The sequence below is a fragment of the Numida meleagris genome, chromosome 1 (assembly GCF_002078875.1).
Source record: "Numida meleagris isolate 19003 breed g44 Domestic line chromosome 1, NumMel1.0, whole genome shotgun sequence".
NCBI lineage: Eukaryota > Metazoa > Chordata > Aves > Galliformes > Numididae > Numida > Numida meleagris.
In genome coordinates, this window is record NC_034409.1 from 62,433,598 (window position 1) to 62,457,962 (window position 24,365).

The 24,365-nt window shown below is 44.4% G+C and overlaps 1 protein-coding gene across 2 annotated transcripts; it reads left to right on the plus strand.

Annotated features, from left to right (window-relative positions):
• Positions 98-24,365, plus strand: IL17RA (interleukin 17 receptor A). 2 transcript variants are annotated; one of them, XM_021390090.1, is made up of 14 exons: positions 188-304; positions 6,498-6,522; positions 7,172-7,210; positions 8,361-8,507; positions 9,704-9,828; positions 10,865-10,991; positions 15,230-15,277; positions 15,360-15,517; positions 16,769-16,846; positions 17,271-17,346; positions 17,432-17,446; positions 18,256-18,357; positions 19,361-19,402; positions 20,014-24,365. In XM_021390090.1, the coding sequence occupies exons 5-14, from the start codon at positions 9,742-9,744 to the stop codon at positions 21,510-21,512; spliced, it is 2,232 nt and encodes a 743-aa protein (XP_021245765.1). In that variant the 5' UTR covers positions 188-304; positions 6,498-6,522; positions 7,172-7,210; positions 8,361-8,507; positions 9,704-9,741; the 3' UTR covers positions 21,513-24,365. The 2 variants fall into 2 exon arrangements, with proteins under 2 accessions (XP_021245755.1, XP_021245765.1); XM_021390080.1 differs by lacking the exon at positions 7,172-7,210 and having other exon boundaries at positions 98-304.

Genomic DNA, 24,365 nt, shown 5'->3' on the forward strand with positions numbered 1-24,365 from the left:
GCCCAGCCCCGCCCTCTCCGCCCTCTCCGCAGCCGCACCCCCAGCGGGCGGCGCGGGGCCCCGGCCGTGCCCAGCGTCCCGCCCCGCCGCGCAGCCCCTCCTCAGGTGCGGGCCGGCTCCGCCCCGCGCTCAGGTCGGAGCCCGGAAGCCCCGAGGTCGCGGCGGCGGCGGGGCCATGGCGGGCGCGGGGCGGTCGGGACTGTCTCCTCCGCTGCTGTTCCTCCTCGTCTTTCCCGTGCCGCCCGCGGCCGCTGCGCTGCGCCTGCTGCTGGGCGCCGCGCCGCCCTTCACCTGCTCTCAGCCGGTAAGCGCCGGGGAGGGATCGGGGGGAGCTATGAGGCTGCTCGGGCCCGGGGAGAGCGGGGTTGTCGGGGCCCGCCCCGAGAGGCAGAGTGCCGCCGCTGCGAGCCCGGGGCCGGGCGCTGCGGCCTCCCGCTCCCGGCCTGCGGAGAGGGATGGGGAAGCCACGCTGGGGAATCGGCTGCTCGGATGTAACTGTACGCCTTTGGGGTTCTGGGGCTATGAGTGGGTCTGTTAGCAGTTCGCTTCTTGTGGCGCAGTCTGTCTTCTGCTCCCTGGAAGCATGGTGTGCTTCCAGCTCTCGTGAGAAAGGAATTTCCCTCTGTATGTGACATCAGGGTATGTGTGGTCAGTGACACAGAACACATTCTCATGTGTTGTTTAAGAGATGAATCCCGTCTGCTCTGTGATACGTCTCCTATTTCAGAGCCTTGTGTATCCGTTGCTGGGTGAAGCCTTCTGCAGGGTGTCCGTCACGTAGTATAGAAGTATTCTCCTGTCCCACCTCAGTCAGATGGATGTTGTGCTGAGTGCTGGGCTGTCAGAGGTGTCCTGTGCTCCTGGTGCCATCCGCCTGTCCTCGCAGGAAGCCAGGGCCCCTCCCAAACTGTGACACTCTTCTGTAACCTTTTCCTGTACACATTTTCTGTCTTTTGTCTACTCGCTCTCCTTTCCTGAAGTTTGGTCACACGGTCGTTCCCATTTTACCTTACCTCTCGTCTGCTGCTTTTCACTCCTATGTAAAAATACCTCCTCAAAAGCATTCAGTTCCCGCAGTTTTAGTTTGGGCTGGGTGCTGTGAAATTACGAAGTGAAAGTTCTTGGAAAAGGGAAAAGAGGACGTTACAAAATTGCATGGGCATCTCGAACACCGTTAGTCACATAGAGCTTGAAAGCAACACGATGTGGAGTTCCTGCAGTGCTTGGTGCTTGGACTGACCATCTCCCTAGCTGTACCTCTCGGTTTCTTTCTTTTAAAGGGAAGATGGACCACTGAGTGCAGTGAGGGGCTCCCCGGCGCAGCGCCAGCTTTCAAAGAGGAGCTGGCTTAAAACCAAACCTGTGAACAGCCCTGCTGAAGGGAACGGTGCAACTGCTGACACTCACTTGCAGAAGTGCGACTGACTGAGGCTGTGGCGGTTGGTAGCCATTTCCCTTTTCTGTCAGTTGCACTGCTGCGGGGAAGCTGGGAGCCCCTCCCATGGTGCCAAAGCTGGGCCGGGCACTGAGACCACATCCTACTGCTCACCCGCTGCTGCCAGGCCTTGGGGAAGGGCAGGGTGAGCATCAGCGGGTTTCCAGCCAGGCTCCGATGTGGCAGAGGCTGTTCTGGGGCAGAGGAGTGGAAGTGTCACACTGATATCACAGACATTTGTAATTGTAACAGAAGTAAAATAAATGCTCATTAGCAGCAGACCGGTGTATTAAAGCACCAGCAAATGCACTTAATGCTCCTTATTCACCACTGTTCCATCCAGCCTGCCAGGCTGTAGGCTCAGCAGCACAGCTGCAAACAGCTCCTTCCAGTAACTGTTACTGGAATGTGTCATCTCCAGGGAGGCGGGGCTGGCCCTCCTACCCAGGCACGCACAGATCCCGTCTGGCTGTCCTTCCTGATGTGTTTCCTTGCTGTGCCCATCCTGAGGCACCGTGCCTGGTATCAGCGGGACATAGGGTTTGTGATAACCCCGCCAGCCCTGAGGGCTCAGGTGGATGTACGTAGTTGGGTCGTGGGAGTCACTGTTGTTGGCTCAATGACATTCACAAAGTCTCCAGAGAAGAGTGGATGCAACGTCTTTCACAAAGATGAGTGATGGTGATGTACGTAAGGAAGCCTTTTCCCGCTTGTCTTCTACAAGCGTGTTCACTTTGCCTTTGCAGTTGACCTCCTCCTCTTGCTTTCTGTGAGGATTTGCTGTGTAGGATGTTACCACTGACCTCGTTCACGCTTAGAGCTGTTAAGACAGTTCTGGATTTCTCGGCCTAAAAAGGATCAGTGATCAAAGCTACCTAAACATGATAAAAGAATGCCCTGAAAGTAATAATAATGAAGAAACTTCAGCTTTTGAGGTTGGATTCTATTTTGCTTAGAATTTGTAGAGGAGAACATTTTTCTCTATGGCTTCTAAGTTAAAACACACACAATTTGTAGAAAACAGTTTTCCACCAGCTTTAAACAAATCATTTTTCAGTAATTATTGGGTTTATGTGTTCATGTCCTGTTGATCTCTGCTTCTTTGAACGGACAAATGAGGAAAGGGAAACTGGAGAAGACTTCACATCAGGCAGGCATCAGGAGAGAGGCAGCATGGCCTGGAGGTGAGGGGCAGATTTGGGGAGCTGGAGCCCTTCCCACTCAGCAGTTGCTCTTTAAGATGAAATTGGCTGCCTGCCCAGCTTGCTTCAGTTTCTTGCTAGTTACCACAGCATCCTGCTGGGAAATCTTGGCCTCCAGTTATTTCAATTGAATTTTTATGACGTGCTGCTGTTAATCGGTTTCTCGTATGTTTCAGATTCATGTGATTCTCCATGGCATATGGTCTGTTCTTCTCTGATGTCAAGATGAAGAAAAAGGCTTGAAAAAGTATAAGAAACGGTTGTTTGGCTTTCTGTGAAATATGACAAGTAAACAGGAGGAGCTGGCTGTGCCTGTGCTCCTCTGCCAGGAGGTTCCAGGCAGCATGTATCCCTGTAGCTTCTCCTGTTGATCTTGAGATGCAATAGGGAGAATGGGAGAACATCTCAGTTAAAGCCTCTTCTGTACCAGCGCGCACAGCACCCTGCCTGGCTGCAGGCTTTATCTCCAGCTTTTGTGCAGAGCTCTGCATTTGTTCTGCCTTCTCCTCCCATTTGCTTGCTTGTCTGTCCTCTGCAGCCTGACATGTTTCGGCTCTGTCAACGCTTCTAGTTTTGTGTGGGCGAGCAGAAGCAACCATCACTGTAATTGTATTTCTGTTGTATGATCTAACCGTGTGTTTGCTCACGGAGGGAAACTAGGTTAATTGTTTCTGCTGACTGCAGCTTTGCTAATGCAGTCTGAATGAGCAAGTGCATCAGATAAGAATGAAAATCAGCAGTATTCCCCTCCAGTGCTAAGGAGGTAGCTCGTGCAATTCTAGAGGTAATTGAATTGTTTTGCTGCAAAACTGACTCATTTTTGTCTTCAGTTGCTTCCTGGCTTTTAGCTGTCGTTCTCCAGAGTTGAGTTCTTTTGGTGTAAAGTTGTGTGAGCATTGTGGCTTCATCTCCTGTTGGTTTCCAATAGCCAACAGTAAGGACTTCCTGGTCAGTTTAATTCTTATTCTGTGCGTTCAGGGCTGTTGGGTCATCCCTGTGTCTTGTGGACTTGGAAGGGAGTGGGCCAGCAGCTGGGCAGTGCATGCTGCCCTCTGGATGGAGGGTCCTTCCCTTCTGGTGGCAGCCTTGTTAAATTCTCAACCGCTAACAGCATAGTAAACCAAAATGGTTGGTGCGGCCAATAAACTGTATGGGGTTAGAAAACACTCTGGTAGCCTCTTGAATAGGACAAGAGAAAAGGGTTTCAAACTAAAAGAGGGGAGATTTAAACTGGATATAAGGAGAAAGTGTTTTGTTTTGTTTTATAATAAGGGCAGTGAGGCTCTGGAGTGGGTTGCCCAGAGAAGTGGTGGGTGCCCCATCCTTGGAGACACTGATGGTCAGGCTGGACAGGGCTCTGAGCAACCTGATCTACCTGTGGGTGTCCCTGTTCACTGCAGGGGAGTTGGACCAGATAGCCTTTAAGGGTCTCTTCCAACTCAGAGGATTCTGTGAAAATCACTGAATTGATCTGGGGCACGGTGACACCTTGTTGTTGTTTGTCCCAATGGAAACTCAGTGTTGAAAGGTCAAAGACATCTTAATTGTCAGATTTCAGTTCTGAATCGTCATTGACTGAGTGTTCCCTGTTCAGCTGTTCTTTTTTTAGTGAATGCCAGAAAGGGAGGAGTCTCATCACTGCAATCGCTTCACCCAGGATAGTACAACTGGAGGAAGAGAGTCTGCTGATCTGTTGTGCTGGTTCAATGTTCACATTGATAATGAAACAAAACAAATTGCAACTGTTGCTTGGTTAATTGTCTTATCTGCTGATAAACAGAAGCACCAACATGCAGATAAAAGCAGATGGTGCTGCTCTTCAAGCAAATAATGCATTATAATTTATATAAGGACTATATCATGGGGCAGTTTACAATAATTACTGATAGCTGAAACAACATAAGATAAAATGACTGAATAATAATTGATAGCTTTTAACAAAAGTCATTAGGTTACAAACCAAACCCGTGGCTCGTAGCCCATTATTTTTGTCACACTGCTCACTTGCTCCTCTCAGCAGGCTGGGGAGAGCCAGAGGGTCACAGAAAGGAGACTCACAGGTCAGGCAGACAGCTGTAAGGAACGGCATGAGGAGGAGAGGGGAGGTGCCTCGATGCTGCACCAGCACTGCTCAGGCAATGGCTGTGAGATTGGCACTACTGCCATCACAAACCCCAAATGCAGCTGCTGTGGGGATTAACTCCATCCCAGCCAAAACCAGTGCACCTGTTTATGCAAGGGGCATTGTCACATTGAGTAATTTACCTAATCTACATCTTTCTGTGAAGGTAGTGTAGATAAGTCTGTCATGGTTCACCAGCATTTGCTTGCTTGCACTCAAGGTTGTTTCCATTGCCAAATGTTTCCATTGCAGATGTTACATGGGAGTCTTCCAGTGGTGGAAAAAAGAAACCAAAAACTGTAACTGATTTGGGAGATAGGAAGTTGTGATAACATTTCTATTAAATATACACACAATTTCTAAGTACGAAAAGATATAAATAATGGAGGATTTATCTACAATAGTTAAGTGCGGTGTAATTGTAGGAGTATGGTTCAGACTAAGTGGTATCTGATAATTCAGATTATCACAGTGTTTCCTCCAGCTGTGGCTGTTCTGACATTTATAGTCATGTTCCTCCTGGACATTTTACATGTTGATGTTAAGCATATCGATTTTAGTTTGCTCTCAGCTATGCTACAGCACTGTTGCCCAAAGCAGGGCACTGCTGTGTGGCTCTTGATGCCACCTGTCCCAAGGCCCCTTCCAGCAATGCACTGCCTGGGGCTGGGGTTCCCACAGTGGGCTAGGAACCACTATTTCAGAGCTGAAACAGAGCAGGAGAAGGCAGGAGTTCCACCTGCATAGGTTTGTGTATGTTTAAATGTGCAGGGTGGCCCATTAGGCAGGGTTCTTCCTTTCAAGTGATTGAAATGAAATGATGTTTTCTAAGCAATAACAGAGATGGTCAGTGTTATGTAACACAAGTATTGCACTGAATCTTGTATACTGCTGCTATTTACTGCATTGTGGATGTGTTACCTGTGATGGAAGCCTGAAAATTTACACCTGTGTGTTGTTTCCACTTGGGTGAAAGCCTGGAAGAGATGTTTGGTTTTGTTGGTCGGTTGGGTTTTTTTTTTTTTGTAAGCACAAGGACCTTAATGCTGAATCTGCCAGCTTTTGCTCAGGGTTTGAGTGAGTACAGATGTGCTTGCTGAAATGTGACTGCTGATGGCTTGTGTGCTTTTCCATAGCCAGCAGAGCTGTGTTTGCATTTGGAATAACCAGTTGGTCAGTGTGTGGTGTGATGCCTGACTGCATCCACAAGCCAAGCCCCAAGCACACCTTGCATTGGCCATAACAAGCTGCACAGAGGTCAGAAACACCACTGCCTTGTCTCCTATTGCGACCACAGTGCAATGACAATATCCCCCTTTATATGTTGAAGCACAGGAAGAGAGTGGGAGGAAACCTTGCCTTCATCTTGATCTGTGAAGTCGGCAAAAACTTCTCTTATCGCTAGGATCACATTAATGAGCACGTTTGCATGCTTTTTGCTACTGATTGTGGGGTCTCCCAGCATAAACAAAACACATGCGGGGGAAGCCAGGCAGAGCCCCCATCATCTCCACCTGAATGTGCGGGACGTGTGTTGTGTCATTGGGCAGTGGCTAAACCCAAACCCAAGCTTTGCTTTTCAACTTTATGTAGACTTGTGTGATGGCTGATTTTCCAGCTTGAATACCTTGCTATTCACTAAATTGCTTTCCTCCCGCCACCAAAGAGAAGCAAACCATTTTCAATTCAGTTTCTGTTTGATGAGTAATATTCTTTTTCTTTTTTCTTCCCCCAACAGGATTTAAACTGCCTCGTAGGAAATAGTAAGTCATGTTTTTCTTCGTTGCCACATTCTCATCAGATCACCCGTTTGGTTTTTTAACTGGCTTCGTACGGAAAGTCCTTCCTGCTGGAGTCAGAGAGATGTGAAGCGAAGCGCTGCTCTGGGAGTCTTTGGTTTGTTCCATGATCAGTTCCAGCTAAAACTAAAATGGGAAGTTCTCTCTTTCCCAGGGTGTGGGAAAAGCACACAGCCCTACTTGTTTAGTTTATATTTAAATCTGGGAGAACGCGTTTTTAAAGAAATGGGATTCTTAGGACAAGTTTTTCAATACGTGTTCATTTTGAACTGTTACATATATGATAGTAACCAATGGAAAATTAATGTATGAACTAGAATTAAAAAATGGGACCATAAAGAGTTGCAGCTGAGTGCAATGAGTGTATATTACTGGGTATGAATTGGAGAAGGAAACTGAAGTTATTGTCGGTCACAGATTTTAAACATTTTTGGCAAGAGAGGGGCCTGGTTGGGATGGGATTGGATGGTATTTCCCATTGGCAGCTAGGCATTAAAATACAGCCTGGAAGCACAGCAAAGCCAAACTGCAGCTCCACCATTAAAATTCTGCCTTGACTGAATATTTGATTTAAATTCTGCCTCTTGGTTCTTAGTACATTTTTCTGTTCTAGGGGAAAGATTTGTTAGTGCTTGGCACGCTTCTCTGTAAGGTACTTCAATTTCACCACATTTTCTATAGATATTTTTTTTGGTAAAATGAGCATCTGAGGATTTTATGACTATTTCCTTCGCTTAAAATCAGGCTGTACTGAGGAGGTTTAGTTCTCATGTGGATGCAGGAAATAGCTGAAGAATGTCATACTGAGCTCTGCAAAGGCTGTATAATCATCCCACCTCTTATATCTTTTTTCTTTTTTTTAATTTATTTTTTTGATACATTCAGAGATCATGGGTATGTCAGTATGGTTCTGCTTTTTCCCCTACCCCCGAGTCTGAGAGTTATCAGATGCTCTGTTATTAGGTATTTAAAATTTATTTCTGGATTTATTTTTTTTTCCTTAGAAAAATGCATACCATTGGGCCTGTGGTCACCACCATCACAGATCTATTTAGAACATTCAAACAGTAACAGTTTCCCACTGCCAGCTCCTCCTTGACGTGGCAGCCTGGTTCTTCCTGTGTGGGTGCCTCACTCATACTCAGCTATTTTTAATGTGCCCCGATGATACACTTGGACTTTTGTCCCACGTTTCACATATCATGTCTGACTAATGTCTGTCATACCTGATACTGTTTTCTGATGGGATTACAGGCTGTGTTTTCCCTAACACTCTGTTGACTGACATAAATCATTTTTCTGTCCAGAAGGCTCATTAGTTCAGGAAAGGCAGTGCAAGAGCAGTTACTGGATGCTGAAGTCAGATGTGTATTCAAATTAGAAATAAAGCAGTTGTTCCGAAAGTTAATTACATTGCTTAAAAAAACTGCTTGAGTATCTGACGTTATCATTGGAAGGCTTGAAGTAAGCACCAGTGTTATAGCACAGTTCCGTTTCAGCAGCAAGATGGGGACTTGCTGCATGAGATAGTGAATAAACTTTACTTGACCCAACTAGGTTAGCTGTGATAATCTATTAAAGGATTTCAAGGAAAAGAGGAAGTGTAAATTACCAAAATGCCTGAGTTGAGAATATTACAGGCAATTTATAAATTGCTGACGTGCTGAAAGCTGCCTTTCTGAACTATGAAGCAATCTGTCACTTAGATTTACCCTCTGAGTAACCCTCACCCAGGCGGTAACTGCAGTTAAGCAGACTTTATTCTGCCCTCCGCTGGATAACAGCTTTTATTTTCTGGGCAGGTACCTGCATAGAGAGGAGCTGGCTGCAGAATCAGACGTGGACACCCTCTGCTCCCAGTAGCCTTGATGTCTTCTCTGACGTTTTCCGTCAGACAGATGGAGAACTGCTCCCTGTGCTTCGGATAGAGTGGAAGGTGGCCACTGATGGTAAGTGGAGCAAAGGAATGAGGTGTGGTCTAGTAAGGACAGGGAGGAGAATTATGACTTGAAGACTTCTACTGATTGAGCTGTGGAAGGACAGTTTGAAATATGGGCTTTTGTCTGCTTTGTTTTGCTTTTGCTTGAGGGGTGGTTTTGTTTTTTCTTGAGGAATGAATCAGGGTTTGGGGTATGCCAGGGATTCAAGAGTTTAAAATGTTCCCATTAGCATGGGATAATGACAGTCAAAATGGGAAAAGCAGATAAAACCTAACCCAAGAGTGGCATGTACCTTTATCACAGTAACAAGGAGGAAGAAGACGACTTGTGCTACAAGCTTTTCCTTTTCAGTGCAATAGTAGTGACTGCCTCAGTCTCATGCAGGGGAATTACATCTGCAAACTGAACAAATGGGAGTTAATTTGAGAGCATGCAAATGATAGTTCATGTGCTATTAACCCAGTGCAGGTGCCTCCTGTTTCGGATAATCTAGTTGCTGTAACTTAAATTTCCTATATGCATGTATGCCTTGGTAAAGAAATAATTGTCTTATTAGAGTCTTAGCGAGTACCAGTTAGTTAGGTTTTTCTTTCTGTCCAAATATCTGATGGATTTTTTTGTTTGTATATGGTGTTCTGCTTACGTGCTCTCATCCATGATATTGCACTTATTCAGGATAGGAAACAAGCATGCTTAATTCTGCTTCTGCAGGACCTATGTCTGAGGGTGGTGTAGGGCTGTTACCTTAGCATAGCTGGGAAGCAGGTGTGGCTCAGGTAACGCAGTTGTTTGGTGTAGCCATTGTTATCAACTTGCTCCTTGGGATTGTTTATATCAAATAAAACAATATTTGCTTTGGTGCCAAAACCGCATAAAGCAGTATTGGAAGGCAGAGCTAAACACAACAGCAAACAGCCCAAGAATTGCCACGGTGCCTAGAGGATTCAGTTGTCTGCTGCTTTGTCCCTTTATCAGCACAAATTGAGCTCTTGCTGTGCAGGACAACCTGTAAGCTAGCAGTGGTGGTAGTCAACTCTGCACGCCTGGTCTTTAATAACCAGTTATCTCTGTGCTGAGATCCCCAGCACCTCAAAGGAGTAAGGCTGCAACAAGTCTAGGCACAGCGGTGATCTCTGTGGGGTTGCAGCCTGCACACGTGCAGCTGACAGGGAAGGGAAAACACCTCTCCATCTGTGTGTCTGCAGCTAGCATCCGCTATCTCCGAGGGGCCGAGCTGGCTGTGATGCAAGTGAGCAGCAATCAACAGATCTGTGCCCAGTTTGAATTTCAGAACAACTTGCCTCTTCAGGTCCGTCCAGATGGAGGCCGGGTGAGTGCTAAGGGCTCTGAACTACCATGGGTTTGGTTCTGCTTTTCCTATCTTATAGCAAGGCTACCTTTTTTTTTTTCTCCTCTTAGTGTACAGACTGGTTAGTCAGAAGAGTTGGCATAACAATCAAGATATCGGGTCTGAGGCCTGGTGTCATACCCATTTTGTTCTGCGCTTGCATGTAGCCATCTACAAGCTGCTCCACTTAGTTGGTTTCCCTTTCGCTTTTACTGTTCTGTGTTTAAGTGCTGTCGCTCTCAGTGCCTACCACATGTCACTGTTCTCGATGTTGCTTAAAGCAAACAGTTGTGGGAGTTTTTGCATTCTGTTTGGCTATTGTGACACTTACAGCCTCCTTTGTAACTCAGCCTTTCTTTTTTACTTCAAGTTTTCCCTTGTACTGTCTTGATGGGGAGGGGAGCACCAGCCTGGTCCTTCCAGCTTGTGCTTGGTTTAGGGAACTCTTCAGAAAATTGCTGAGCACCCATGACTGTCCTTACAGAAGAGGATTTTGGAGTTTGTTTCTTATCACCCAGGACTGGGCCAAAGTTCGTTTACCAACTGAAGCTATTGCCTCTTCCAGAAATTGAACAGCTTTACTGATATGTGGAAAACAGCATAAACTTAGTATATATATGGAATGGGCAAGTGCGATTCTAAATACTTAGCACTTGCATGGCACTGCAAGATTCATACAGGACTAAAATTTCAGTCTCAAAACTGCCTATTCTAGCTAATTTCCTTTCAGTTTCAAATGTAATTCAGAGAGAACTCCACACAGTTGTTTGCCATGAGACCATTGTATCAGCTCAGAGATTTCCAAGAAATATTTTTTTTTCCATTCATTCCAAACGTAAGAATTTGAGACGGAGGACTGACACATTTAATGATTTAATGGATATGAATTATATTGTTATTTTTTCTACAATCAAGCTTCAGAAAAAAGTTCATATACGACAACAGAATGGGACAGGACCTGTTAATTTCAGTTTCTTGATAGCACAGCAGTCTTACTTTGAGTGTGTTTTGTTTTCAGTGGAATTTCACTTTTAACCGCTTTGAGGTGGAACCTGGCCAGACTTACCAAGTGACTGTCTACCACCTACCCAAACTGAGTGTAAACGGAGACTACAATTGCAAGTCCAAGTCTCTCACAATGCCTGGTAAGAGTTGCTCTATTTTCCTTAGGTTTTGAGCTTAGGACTTTGTTTTCTAGCTAATGGACCTGTTTTATTGTGTTGGCTTTTTTTCCCAAACTAGGCCCATGAACTGTGAGCAAGCTTGGTAATAAAGTAAAAATATTTTTCAGCACCAGTGAAGCTGCATTATACAGACAAATGAGGAATCACAATGTGAGACAGGCTACCAGAAAAAAACAAGAAGTCAGAGTGAGGATAGAGCTGCCCAGCTTCATGAGAGCTGGTGATGCAGTGGGAGTGGGGCCTGGAGCAGCAGTGTAACACTCCTGCATGTGCAGAGGGAGCCTCTAGGGGAGCGTGGGTGACCAGGAGTGTGCTGACTAGGATGGGCAAACAGGGAGCCATAGCACGGCAGTTTGAGCAGGCAGAGCATGCAGAACAGGCACAAAGCAGGCTTCTTTCTTCTCATCTGGGAACACGACAGTGCAGCACTCTATTGAAACAAACGTGGTGACCACCTGCCAGGACAGTCATGCTGAGGCAGAAACCCAGACAGAGGGGCCACAATCCTTCTGGGCTGACAAGAGCACCCAGATGAAGCACCTGAGGAGAGATAGAGCTGCCTAGACCTTCAGTTGCATGGGACTTCCAGACTCTGGAGTTCCCCAGGGGCCTGAGGAAAGAGAGGAGTGTCATGGGTGCAAGCCTGCCCAGCTTGATGAACTTTTTGTGCAGGTGGCCAGGTTGTGAGAGGAAATCGCCAGGCTGATATGTGTCCAGCAATCAAAGAGAGAGACATTGATGCATGCTATCATTCAGTGACATGGGCAAGCCAACAGCACTGTCTGAAGTCTCAGCAAGGGGAAAAAGATAAGCAGGCTTCCATCTGTGTGGAGGCAGATGCTAAAAACATGCAGGATGAGGGAGACTGGACCCTTGTTGCTGTTTGGAGTGAAAGAAGGAGCCTTCCACTGAAATCCCCCTAACCAGCAGATACAAAGCTCTTAGAGTAGAAAGAGAAGAGAGTGTGGATAGTAGTTCAGAACTGGAAAGAAACAACCATATTAAAATGATCCATCTGAGGACACGAGGTAGAACCAGAGCCACCAAAAATAGGTGAACAGTCTTAGTAACTAGGGAGTTGTTACTGAGGCATGCATTTGCTGCTCACGTAATTTCTCTAGAGAGGTTTGCTGCCTGCCAGGTGCCCATGTTCCGATATCAGGAAGAGACTACCAGGCATGATAAGCTGGAGGACTGTTATCCATTCCTGCTCTTTAAAACTGGTTCACAGGAGGCTGGAACTAGGAAATTACAGAATATCAGAAAAGACTTTACATCCCTTGGAAAGATGCTGAAGGGACCGGGAGCACAGATAGTGTTCTCCTCAACCCTCCCTGCTGGAGACTGGTAACTGGGCAGAAGGAGGAGAACAGACAAGTTGGATGAATGGCTGCATGGATGGTGTAGTGCTCAGGACTTCGGGTTCTGTGATCTACAACACACCTTTGAATGCCCAGGCATGCTGACATTGGATGAGATGCAACTGACCAGGAGTGGCAAGAATATATTGGGCAGCAAGCTGGTTGGGCTTGTCATCAGAGTGGCTGTCAGGTGAAGTCTCTGGTGTCTGGAAAAAAGGAAACGTCAGTCCCATTTTTAAGAAAGGGAAAAAAGGAGACCTAGGGAAGTACACACTGGTAAGGCTCACCTTTGTGCCTGGGAAGATCACAGAGCAGATCCTCCTGGGAGAGATATTAAGGCATACGTGTGATGGGGAGGTGATCTGAGATAGCCAGCACGGCTTCACCAATGGCAGATTGTCCCTGACCAATCTGGTGACCCTCTATGGTGAAGTGACGGCATCAGTGGACCAAAGAAGGGCATCTAATGTTGTCTACCTGGACTTGTGCAAGGCCTTCGACGTGGTCCCGCACCACTTCCTTATCTCTAAATTGGAGAGATACGGATTTGAAGGCTGAACTATTCGGTGATTAAAGAATTGGTTAGATGGTCACAGCCAGAGGGTTGTTGTGGTCTGTGGCTCTTTGTCCAGGTGGAGGCCAGCCAGTGTCCTCCAAGGGTCAGCACTGGGACGAGTGCTCTTCAACATCTTTATCTGTGACCTTAGATAGTGGGATTGAGTGCACCCTGAGCAACTTTGCTGATGATGCCAAGACTTTAAACGAGAAGAGGGGAAGTCTAGGTTATGTTAGGAAGAAATTCTTTGCTCAGAGGGTGGTGGGGTACTGTTGCCCAGAGAAGTTGTGGGTGCTCCAGCTCTGGAGGTGTTTTCAGGGCCAGGTTGCATGGGACCCTGGGCAGCCTGATCTCGTGGTTGGTAACCCTTCCCATGGCAGGGGTATTGGAACTGGATGGTCCTTAAGTCCCTTCCAACCTAAGCCATTGTATGATATGATTCTGTGGTAACATTATAAAACTTTGTTGTCCTTTATGAGTACTGCTGTATAGGTCTGTTACGCTAACCTTTCCATGATAGTCCTGTGGAATATACAAAGTGTATTCATCACCTGTGCTACAAGTCAGCATCGTTGTTTCTGGGATTCTGTGTCCAGCAGTTTGTGAAATCTCTTCTTGGAATAAGGTGGAGGGACAAAGCATTGAAGTCCAGACACTGATTCTGATTGACTTTAGTTCCTGCAGGGGGAATATTGCCATTAAAATGTGATCACAGAATCATAGAATCCTTAAAGTTGGAAGGGACCTCTGAAGGCCAACTCCCCAGATGCTATGTTATGCTCTCTAGAATGTTATGCTCTCTATTAAGGTGGACAAAGCCTTGGACTTAGGGCTCTGAATTTTGAGATATTGGATTCTGAGGGCTAAACAGTAATTCATAACTGAACCTGAAAAGGAGTATGGGTGCCACTCTGAGGGGCTATTTGAAGGCAAGCTGCATTTCCTGAATTTTGATAATGAAGTGTTCAGCACTGAAGCAGATACAGAAATACTTCATCTGCATGAGCAGGGCTGTAGACTAACCTCATACTTTTCACAGACTGTCTCTACTATTTTGATTTTAAATCTTTCAGAGTTGCCACTCTGCTTGTGGAAACTGGAAGTACAGACCAAACTGTCCAAATTAGAACAAGTAAAATTTGGTTCCTAATATCAAATTTTAGACATGTGACCTTCGAAGGTACAGTTGGATATGATTTACCAAGAAATTTGATAGAGCTGACTGCTTGATTCTTTTTTTGTATATAGGAACATTTTCCTATAACTAAAAAGAACTTGTTTTCCCTGAAGACAGAGAGCATCTGGAGTGCCCTCTGGCTGCACCAGCTACTTTATAAATACATGGTTTAAAAACTGGTTCATAACTTCCTTCTCGCTTATGGTTGGCCTTATGACTTTGCAGTTAGAAGATATGATGTATGTAGTGTATCACTCAACGTGTGCTGGAAGAGGGTAGGAGGCACTCAGTTTTCATGTACAATAAAGGATAGAATTGGCTGGTCATACTGAGCCCTTCTGGTTTTATCCTCCTCTGTTCCTCAGAAACCTAATGCATTGTGTCAAGGTCAGCAGCTGCAGGGAGCTTTGCTGATTAGAGATTACCTGTGAATTACAGGGGCCTTAACTTGAAAGTTGGAAACTTAAGATCTATAATTTTTTTTCAACTGTTTAAGCAAGCAGTTGTAAGGATTTCTTTTCATTTTCGTCCAAGCCTTGGAGGAGAGTTATAGTTTAGGCTGAGAACAGTAAATCCCACGTTGCAAAATGTTGAATGTGTAATTCTGTATTTGTATTTGTAAAAGGTCCCAAAGAGCGGGGCCAGTCTGCTAAATCAAGCTCATAGAATTCTAAATGTGGAAGAGGATTTGGGTATCAAAGAAGACTCCAGCCTCCTAGGTTTCCTGTGGGTGAATACTTTTGAAGGAAATTATGGCTATGGTGCTTCCAGTCCAGAGATTAGTATGAAGCTTTAATTCTACTATGACCCCCCCTGTACAAGACTTCTCTCAGAAAGTGTTGTCAAATATTACTGTTGTTATAAATACTGTATGTTTTCAATCTTCTCTTGTTAGTATCTCTGTAATGAAAAAAACATAGCGTCAGTGGGAGGACTAGTTTGTACATTGCAAACTGATGTTTCTGCTGTAGAAATTTGCTGCTGCTTTGGAGCAAAGGTCTACTCATCCAGTTATGTCTCTGGCTTCTGCTAACAAAGTGGTTATTTCTCCTAAACAGCAGTACAATGTTTCTGACTGGTCACTGATTGTCTGTCTGTCTTGCAGATTGCACGGACCCTCTGATGAAAAGAACCACCCCTTGTATCAAGACAGGTAGGAATTTGTCTGAGTCGTGATGTCCAGTTGAAATGCTTTTGACATTTGAGAAACTTGAGAATATCTGCACTACTTCTAGGCAGCCTGTGGGAGCCCAAGATCCAAGCTAAAAGTTTGGATGATATAACTCTGCTTGTGAGCTTTAACCCATGGATGGAGCCAACCCGATACCAAATTCATGTGACCAGTTTCCTGAATGAGAGGAAGTGTAAAATGATCACTCGTGATGTCACAGAGGTAATTACCTTCCTAAATGATACCAATTATATCTTGTGTGGTAATTTAGACAAATATTTCTTTAACAGTTGTTCGAGGAGTTGGACCCAAGATGCAGGAGATCTGACAAATGCACTTGCTCAGCAATTTCCAAGTTCTTTTCAGATTATTATCTTGCCTTTGAAAAAGAGAAATTTCTATCAGGGATTTGGTGGATAGAAGACCAAAAAGAGGTTCTCAAAGATGTTTTTTAATGCATGAGGCAGAGTGTAAGCACCTGCAATGGAAATGGAATTTTGACCTATAATTCTTCGGCTCTTATTACCTTTGTCAAGCTAGCACCTGGGAGATAGAACTAAATAAATTAACCAGAATCAAGGTACAAGATTTTGATAAATCACTGAGGTAGTTCATTAAAGGTGATGGTATGGGGAGAGTTGGTTGTTTTTTGTTTCACTGTTTTTTTTAAGAACAAGGCACTTGTTTGTAACAGGTGTTTCAGTTAAACTGTCAATCAGTTCCTCCAGGTCTTGTGACCTGTGTGCTTGAGAAGCACAAAGCAGATGCAGAATGTCTTTTGACATAAGAAACCTCCCTTTTCAGGCATCCGAGGGATGAGGGATACTGAATATTTGTTGCCAGTCCCCACCCTTCCTTAGGGGAGGGCAGGCAAACTGGCATTAAGCTTGCTTAATTGTTCCATTTCTTCCATACTTGAAGTTTTCATATTCCATGTAGTGATGCGTGTCATGTTATTACAGCAGGTACAGCTGTGTGCACATTTTCCTGACAGAGATTAATCAGCCTCGCTTTGGAGTCTATCTTTGCTGAGCATTGTAAAGAACATATGTACATTATTATTATATTGATGAATTCTGCAGGTAACAAAGGACAAACTCGTCTGCTCTAGTGTCAGAGGCAGCAGTGTTGACAGCTTTTTTTAATTAAACACATGAGGAACCTTGTTAATTAAACATTTACACATTAAATAACTTCAGATATTAACATTGTTAACTTAGGCTTACAGTTTCTTAACATATTTGAAGTTATGCAATGTACAGATTTGTTTCCTGTTTCTTGTGCAACCTTAGCGTGCTGTCTTAATAATGTTACTATGTCAGTTACACATGATGGTGGCCAGACCTTTTTTAACGAGAATTAGAAATGTCTGTGTCTTTGTAACACTGTATTCTCAGCTCAGCTTCTTTTCCTTTTTCCTACTTTCATTCCATTTTCTTCTTCCATCCATTAACTCACATCTGACTTCTGCAGGGTGAACTGCAACCACAAGCAAATGTCACAATCAAAATGGAGAAGAACTTGAGAGCTTGCTGCAACTACAAAGTACAAGTAGGATCTCGCTGTTATCTCTGTGTCGTTCCTTCCTCAACAGGGCAATGTGCAGCTTGAGAATTCTGTGTTTTTCATACAGTGTTTCGTTCTGAGATTTGGTGATTAGCTATTACCTACATCAGGGAAATAATGATTATTGCAGAAAGAATATTTTATAAAGGTCTTCTTTTAGACAGTGGCTTTTCCTTAGTGTAGAGTTGTCAAGGCAGTCTGAAGTGGGAGTGACAGGTGCACAACCACAGAAGCTCCCTACCTTGTTAATATATAGTGAACAGTGTAAGAATTCTTGATTAATCTTGTTTTCAGAAGGGGAAGTCCCTGTGCTGAAGTAAAGGGAATGTAGGGGTAGAGGGGAAAGTCAAGCTAGAACAGAATTGCTTTTAAGAATAGCTTTTGTTTTCTGAATTTATTTTGCCTGCAGATTCAGCCGTTCTTTGCCATCTGTGGTACAGACTGTTTGAGGCACTCTGCTTTCATCCCATGTTCACCAGCACCAAGTGAGGATTCTATTTCTCTGAATTAGCTTCTTTTTTTTGTAATGGATGAAAGCTGAATTTTTAACATAACTCTTGTCTATTGCAGGTGTGGGCCCATCAGGTAAGGTGTTCTCATACCCTGAATCATGTCTTACTTCTCTTTTAATGTCATATCAAATAACAAATGATCCTCCCTGGCCCAATGGCTGGGAAGCGTCTCATTGTACCACTGAGTTCAGAATGAATTGTGTTACATTTACTTCACAGCTTTAAGAAGGCAAGTATTTGTATGCAGCATAAACCTCAGAGAGCACTTTTTTTGAGATATTTGCATAAAATTCCTTGAGAAACGCTTTTGACAAGAAGAGTCTTAATATAAAATTCTTTCTGTCACTTTGCCTAGCTTTTTTTTCCTAAATTGCATGATATTAAGCAGCTTTTAGAGAGAATAGCTAGCATATATTCATTTCTACGAATGTCAAGATAAATCATGTGCATAATGATTTGACATCCTTTTTTGGCTGCAGCGACACCTGATATAAAAAAAACCACCTGTAGTTTGAAAAAAAAAAAAAAAGCCTCACCCAAAATTGGGGGGAAAAAAAAAGATTTTTTTTGAAGGTGTGTTATGTGAAACAGGCAGGACATGGGCTGCGTACCTGTCAAAGCTGGATAAACATTTCTGTGTAGAGAGAAGGATTATTGGTCTGTGTTTTCAACGTGTTGCACATACAGTTCTTTGTGGAACAAGTTTGTGGTGCAAAACAGCATCGTGAAAGCAGGATATCATTGTGATGAGTGGCTGTTATAGGATTACCTGTTGTTTTGGGCAGGACTCTCCCTTGGCCCCTGATACTCAACAAACCTCTGTTCCCGAGTGAAACTCTGTATTTGTGTAAACAACATCTGTGTGCTCTTCTTGTACCACAGATGATATGATGATATGGGTGTACTGGTGTATCACTGGGATCTGTGTGTTGCTGGTGGGATCAGTCATAGCAGGTGTCATTTGTATGACCAAAAAACGAGCAGGTAAGACTCCTACCAAGTAGAAACAAAAGACTCGGTGTTAAAACTATTTTTCCTACTTCTGTGATTGTTCCTCTTACTGTTTCCTTTCTTCCCATTCTGATGTACTGCCACTAAAGTAATGTCTGTGTAAATACTTTCTTCTGATCTGCATCATGCGATCCACCTACTTAAATAAAGCCTCCAGTGGATTATGCTGTCTGATACTCCATTTTCACATAGATCTTCAGCTCGTTAGGGGGGAAAAGAAACTTCACAGTTCAGCCCTTTGATTCCTGCAGATTGCTACAGATATCCATTCCAATTTTTTTTTCTCCTACATTATGCAGGAGTTTTACAGGATGGAAGCTTCCCGTTTGTCCAGACCGCAGTCTTTCTCCTGTTCCCCCCAGAGTCTCTGCAAAGTTCATTTTTATACTTTTCTGAGTTTAAGTAATGTTCTTCTTCCACATTCACTGAAAAACATGACACACAGATATACATTGTGCAGACTGGAGAACTGAGTGACTAAGAACCAATTCCTAGTCTACTATGCTATAACCATGGGACGATTATCACAGGAACAGGAGTGATAGATCAATTTTATATTAAGAATTTTCCCAAAATATTTCCTATAACATGTAGGTAGAACCATTTTAGCTACCTCTTTAGAGAAGCCTCTTAAGAGAATGCCATCTCTACAGCATTAAAGAGATGTAGGAGAATGTTTGGGGGTTCTGTACTTCTCAGATCAGAGGAAGATGGAGAAAATTGGTTTTGTGTGCATCTCTTCTTTCCAAGGAGAAATGTAGTGAAGTACATAGCAAAATTGGCTGATACAGGTCTTTATTCATTTAGTATATTTCTTATTAGACTTTTTCACCCTCATGTCATCCTTACGTCCATGCTGTCTTCAACCCCATGCAGTTAAAGATTTTTGAATGTGGCCATTGGAAGGGGTTGTCATTTAAGGGGTTAATTTTATTTCTTACTTTCAGGACTGACAGTGACTTTCTCTTTCTTGCAGGACACCGGCGGGGAAAGTGCAGCCACTATGATTTGCAAAGTGGTAAGATGTGCTGCCAAATACATGTAATGTATTCTGGAAGTCTCACGTAACTGTTCAGAAAGGGGCTCTGCTGTGCTCTGCTCCTCTGTAGGTGTTTCACAAAACCAAAACTTGGCCTTGGGATCTTCCTGTTTAGTCAAAAGACACTTTGTAATAACCAGTAGCATCAGACAGAATATGCAAGTTGGAATGCCGTCTTTGGCAGATGGGAGATAATGGTTTTGTAAAGTGAGTGACCCAGCTGAGGCTGTACTGGCAAAAGAATCTTTGATCTTCTAAGCAGTAGCAACAGGAGATTGTTCTGAGGTGCATTGAGCTCTCCAGCAGGACACACAGCTACATTTTTAAGCCTCTTGAAGCCCATGTGTTTTACTTTTGTGTAGTGAAATTCCGTGAACTACCGAAGCATCACTATAAATCACAGCTCCACTGTCAGGACTTTGCTATAAATTTTTTACAATAGCGTGTTGTCTCTATGTGTTGCTAAAATAGCTTCAGAACTGGTATTTAGCATAACCTTTTCTTAATGTTCTCCTATGTTGATTGCTACTGGTTTGCATCTTTACAATTTCAGGAACGTGATTGGGATTAATATTTCTGTCTTTCAACAGTACCATCTACTGACCTTCCTCTACCACCCTTAAAGCCTCGAAAGGTTTGGATTGTATACTCTGCCGATCACCTGCTCTACGTGGATGTGGTGTTGAAGTTTGCTGAGTTTCTGATGACTGTCTGTGGCACTGCTGTAGCCTTAGACTTGCTAGAAGATCATCAGATCTCAGAGTTTGGGCCATTACCGTGGCTTACTCGACAGAAGAAGGAAATGGAAGAACTATCTTCAAAGATCATCATCTTATGCTCACGAGGCACCCAGGCCAAATGGCAAGCCATGCTTGGAAGTGCACCTGTTTGTCTCAAGCAAGATCAGCAAAAGCCAACTGGAGACCTGTTCACCCCAGCCTTGAATTTGATCCTGCCAGATTTCAAGAAGCCAGCCTGTTTCGGAATGTATATAGTCTGCTATTTTGATGGGATAAGTAGTGAGAAAGATATTCCTGATCTGTTCAATGTCACATCCAGGTACCAACTGATGGACAAGTTTGAGGATATTTATTTTCGGATTCAGGACTTAGAGAAGTTTGAACCTGGGCGCATCCATCGAATCCAGGAAATCACAGCTGAAAACTACATTGATACCCCTAGTGGGAGGAAGTTGAAAGAGGCAGTTCAGAAGTTCAGGAACTGGCAGACAGAGCACCCAGACTGGTTTGAGGCTGAAAGCATCTGCCAGGATAATGATGAAGAGTTGCAGTCCCTAAACAGAGAAAGCCAGGTGGATTCGTTGCTAAGTGAACCAGGTGGAATTGTAAAACACCAGCTGCACCTACGAGAACCTGACCCTAATTGCTGTTATGTCATCAATCTCCACATTCGTGAAGGTGAGAGCAGAGGGTGTAAACTACAGCCTCAGCTTAATCTGTGTGGAGATCCAGCTTCTCAGACTCTCCTCGTTCCTATGGATGAGGCTGCTCCAGTTCAGATAGTAGAGCCAGTCTCTTCCATGGAAGACAAAAATGTACTTGGCCATCATGTGCTGAGTAACGAGGACTGCATGGAAGGAGTTCCTCTTCTGGAGACAAGTTTTCCAATGAGGAATAACATCATCCTCCATGATGACTGTGATGTTTCTGCAGTAGATGACCAGAGTCCTGCAAACCTCTCAGGTGAACTGGGGCACCATCTGAATGGACTTATGTACTCTCTTTATCAGCAGAGTGTCATTCCTTCAGATCTGTGTTTCTGCCAAGAGGAGGCTGACAGGCAGCATCAGTTGATCTTCGAAGACCAGTGCAAAGACCAAAGACAGTCAGTGCAGTCAGACCAGGGATACATCTCTAGATGTTCTCCTTTGCCTCCTGATGACCCTGTGGAAGAGGAGGAGGAGGATCAGGAAAACCAGGTGGTTTGTCATGAACTCTCTCCAGAGGTCTTGAACAGTCTAAAGAGCCTCCAGCAGCAGCTTTTTTTCCAGGACATTCAACGGAGCTCAGAGTCAGGGTATCCAGCAGAGCTGATGGACATGAGCCCATCACCAGAAGAAGACTGCTAGGCTCTATCTGGGACCTGCTCCATCTGAAATACACAGTTGGAAGGTGGTACCGCACCCAGCACTGAAACTGCATTTCCAACACCATCCTCCTTGTATTACAAGTGACTTAGTGGTGCAATCTTCCTGTTTGCTCTTTTGCAAGGAGGCAGGGTTGCCCAGCAGTGGGGTAATCTCTCTGCTTCTAATCTCTGTATGGAGGGAAGCAACAAATACTACCCATCACTGTGACAGAACAGGCAGTAGTTCTGCTCCTGGGGGAAATGTATTATATCGAGTCCTCACTGCAGAAAAATTACTGTGGTTCATCCACTAGTGCCTTCGAAATTCTCTCCAGCTGTAATGGTTTTATTGCACTGGACAGAAAACAAAGCCAAGAATCAGATTATAGAATTAGATAGCATGGCAAACTTTGCATTGCCAGTTTGATATTTTTTTACATAATTTTTTTTTGTAAATAATGTGCTAAAGATGTGTGCCTTAAACTTCAGCTAGGTTAGGGTTATCTTTACATAATCACATAATGGTTTAGGTTGGACCAGATAACATGCAGAGGTCCAACACCTCTGCCCAAGTAAGGCAACCTGCAGCAGATTGTCCAGGCCTGTGTTCAGGTCGCTTTTGAATATCTCCAAGCAGGGAGACTCCACAACCTCTCTGGGCAGCCCTGCACATTATCAGCTGCACAGTAAAGAAGTGCTTCCTGGTGTTCAGAAGGAGTCTCCTGTTTCTATTTGTGCCTGTTGCCTTGTGACCTGTCTCTGGGCACCAATGAAAGGAGCCTGTCTATGTCCTCTTTTGTACTCTCCCTTTATTTATGCACGTAATACCTAGGATAGGACGAGAGGGAATGGCCTCAAGTTGCATCAGGGGAGGTTCCGATTGGATATTAAGGAAAATTTATTCTCAGAAAGAGTGGTGAGGGATTGGAACAGGCTGCCCAGGTGGTGGTGGGGTCATCATCCCTGGAGGTGACCAAGAAAAATGTAGATGTGGTACTATGGAACATGGCTTAGTGAGCAGCATTGTTGGACAGTTGGACTAGATGACCTGAGAGTTATTTTCTAACCTTAATGATTCTGTCATTCGACATAGATAAGATGGCCCCTGACCCTTCTCTAGGCTGAACAGTCCCAACTCTCAGCCTTTTATTGTAAGAGAGATGTTGTAGTCCCTCAACTACCTTTGTGGCCCTTCATTGGACTCTGTCCAGTATGTCCATGTCTCTTCTGTACTGAGGAGCTCAGCAGTGGACATAGTACTCCAGGCGTGTCCTCACCAGTGCAGAGTAGAGGAAAAGCTTTACCTGCTGGCAGTGCTTTGCTTAATGCAGCCCAAGATATCTTCAGCGTTCTTTGCAGCAAGGGCGCATTGCTGGCTCATGTTCAACTCGGTGTCCTCTAGGATTCCCAGGTCCTTTTTCGCAAAGGGCACCCAGCATGTCCTGCTGCTTGGAGTTGTTACTCTTAAAGTGCAGGGATTTGCACTTCATGTTGAACTTGATGCGGTTCCTTTCACCCTGTTTCTCCAGCCTGTTAAGGTCCCTCTGGATGGCAACAAGGCCTTCTGGTGTTTCAGCTACTCCTCCCAGTTTTGTGTCATCTGTAAACTTGCTAAGGGTACACTTTGCCCCAACATCCAGATCATTGATGAAGATGTTAAACAAGACTGGAGCCAGTATTACCCCCTGGGGTACTCTCCCAGTTACTGGCCTTCAGTCAGACTAAACCACTGATAACCACCCTGTGGGCTTGGCCATTCAGCTAGTTCTTCACCCACTTTGGTGTGTGTTAAACCAGCTTGTACTTCCTCAGCTTGTCTATGAGGATCTTGTGAGGCGCAGTATTACTGAAGATAATTACTGAGGTCTTACTGAAGTGCAGGAAGACGATATCCACTGCTCCCCCTTCATCCCAGGCTGATCATTTCATCATAGAAGCTTATTGGTCAAGCATGACTTTCCCTTGGTGAATCTGTGTGGACTACTCCTGATTATTTTCTTGCCCTTCATGTGCCTGGGAATGGTTTCAAGATGAGCTGTTCCATCAGCTCCCAGGGATCAAGTGAGGCTAACCAGTCTGTAGCTGCCTGAGTCCTCCTTTTTGTTGTTCTTGAAGGTTTTTGAAGAGTCATTTGCTGTCCTCCAGTCTTCAGGCTCTTCTCCCAGTTGCCATGATCAGTCAAGGATTATCAAGAGGGACCTCACAGTCATTTCTGCCAGCTCCCACAGCACTCATGGATGCATCCCATCAGGCATAGGATGGCCATGATTTATGAATGTCCAGTTTGCTGACATACTCCCTGACCTTATCCTGAACGAAAATGAGTGTGAGGTGTTCTTTTTGCAAGTACAGACACAAGCACAGGTATTGCAGGCTAGTCATTGTGAAAACACCCTAATAATAGATTATGGGGTTGATACTTCCAGAACAGTGATGATAACTGTCAATTCCAAGATTGAGCTGGATGCACTAGGAAGACTTAATCCATGCAAGTGATCCTCTATTGGCCCATGTAGCATTAACTAGGTAGGGGACTAGTTGGAGCTGGTGTTTACTGTAGGTATTGTCACAGTTTCTGCAGTCCAGCCAGCTGGTTACAGTTCATGAGATACAAGCACCTCCAAGCCTTTCTGGTTTGTGTTCAGACATGCTTGTCATCTTCCTGTCCTTTTAAGTTTACTTGTCAAGAAATTTTGAGATCATGTTATTTTGGCTTTTTAAAAGTCTGATATCTCAGAAAATAATCTGCTGTTTCGACGTGTGACCAATGTTTTATTATGTATATTTTATACTTTTGTTTATGACTTGTTCCTTAAATTAAAAACAAGAATGCTTTTAGATATATTTACTTAAA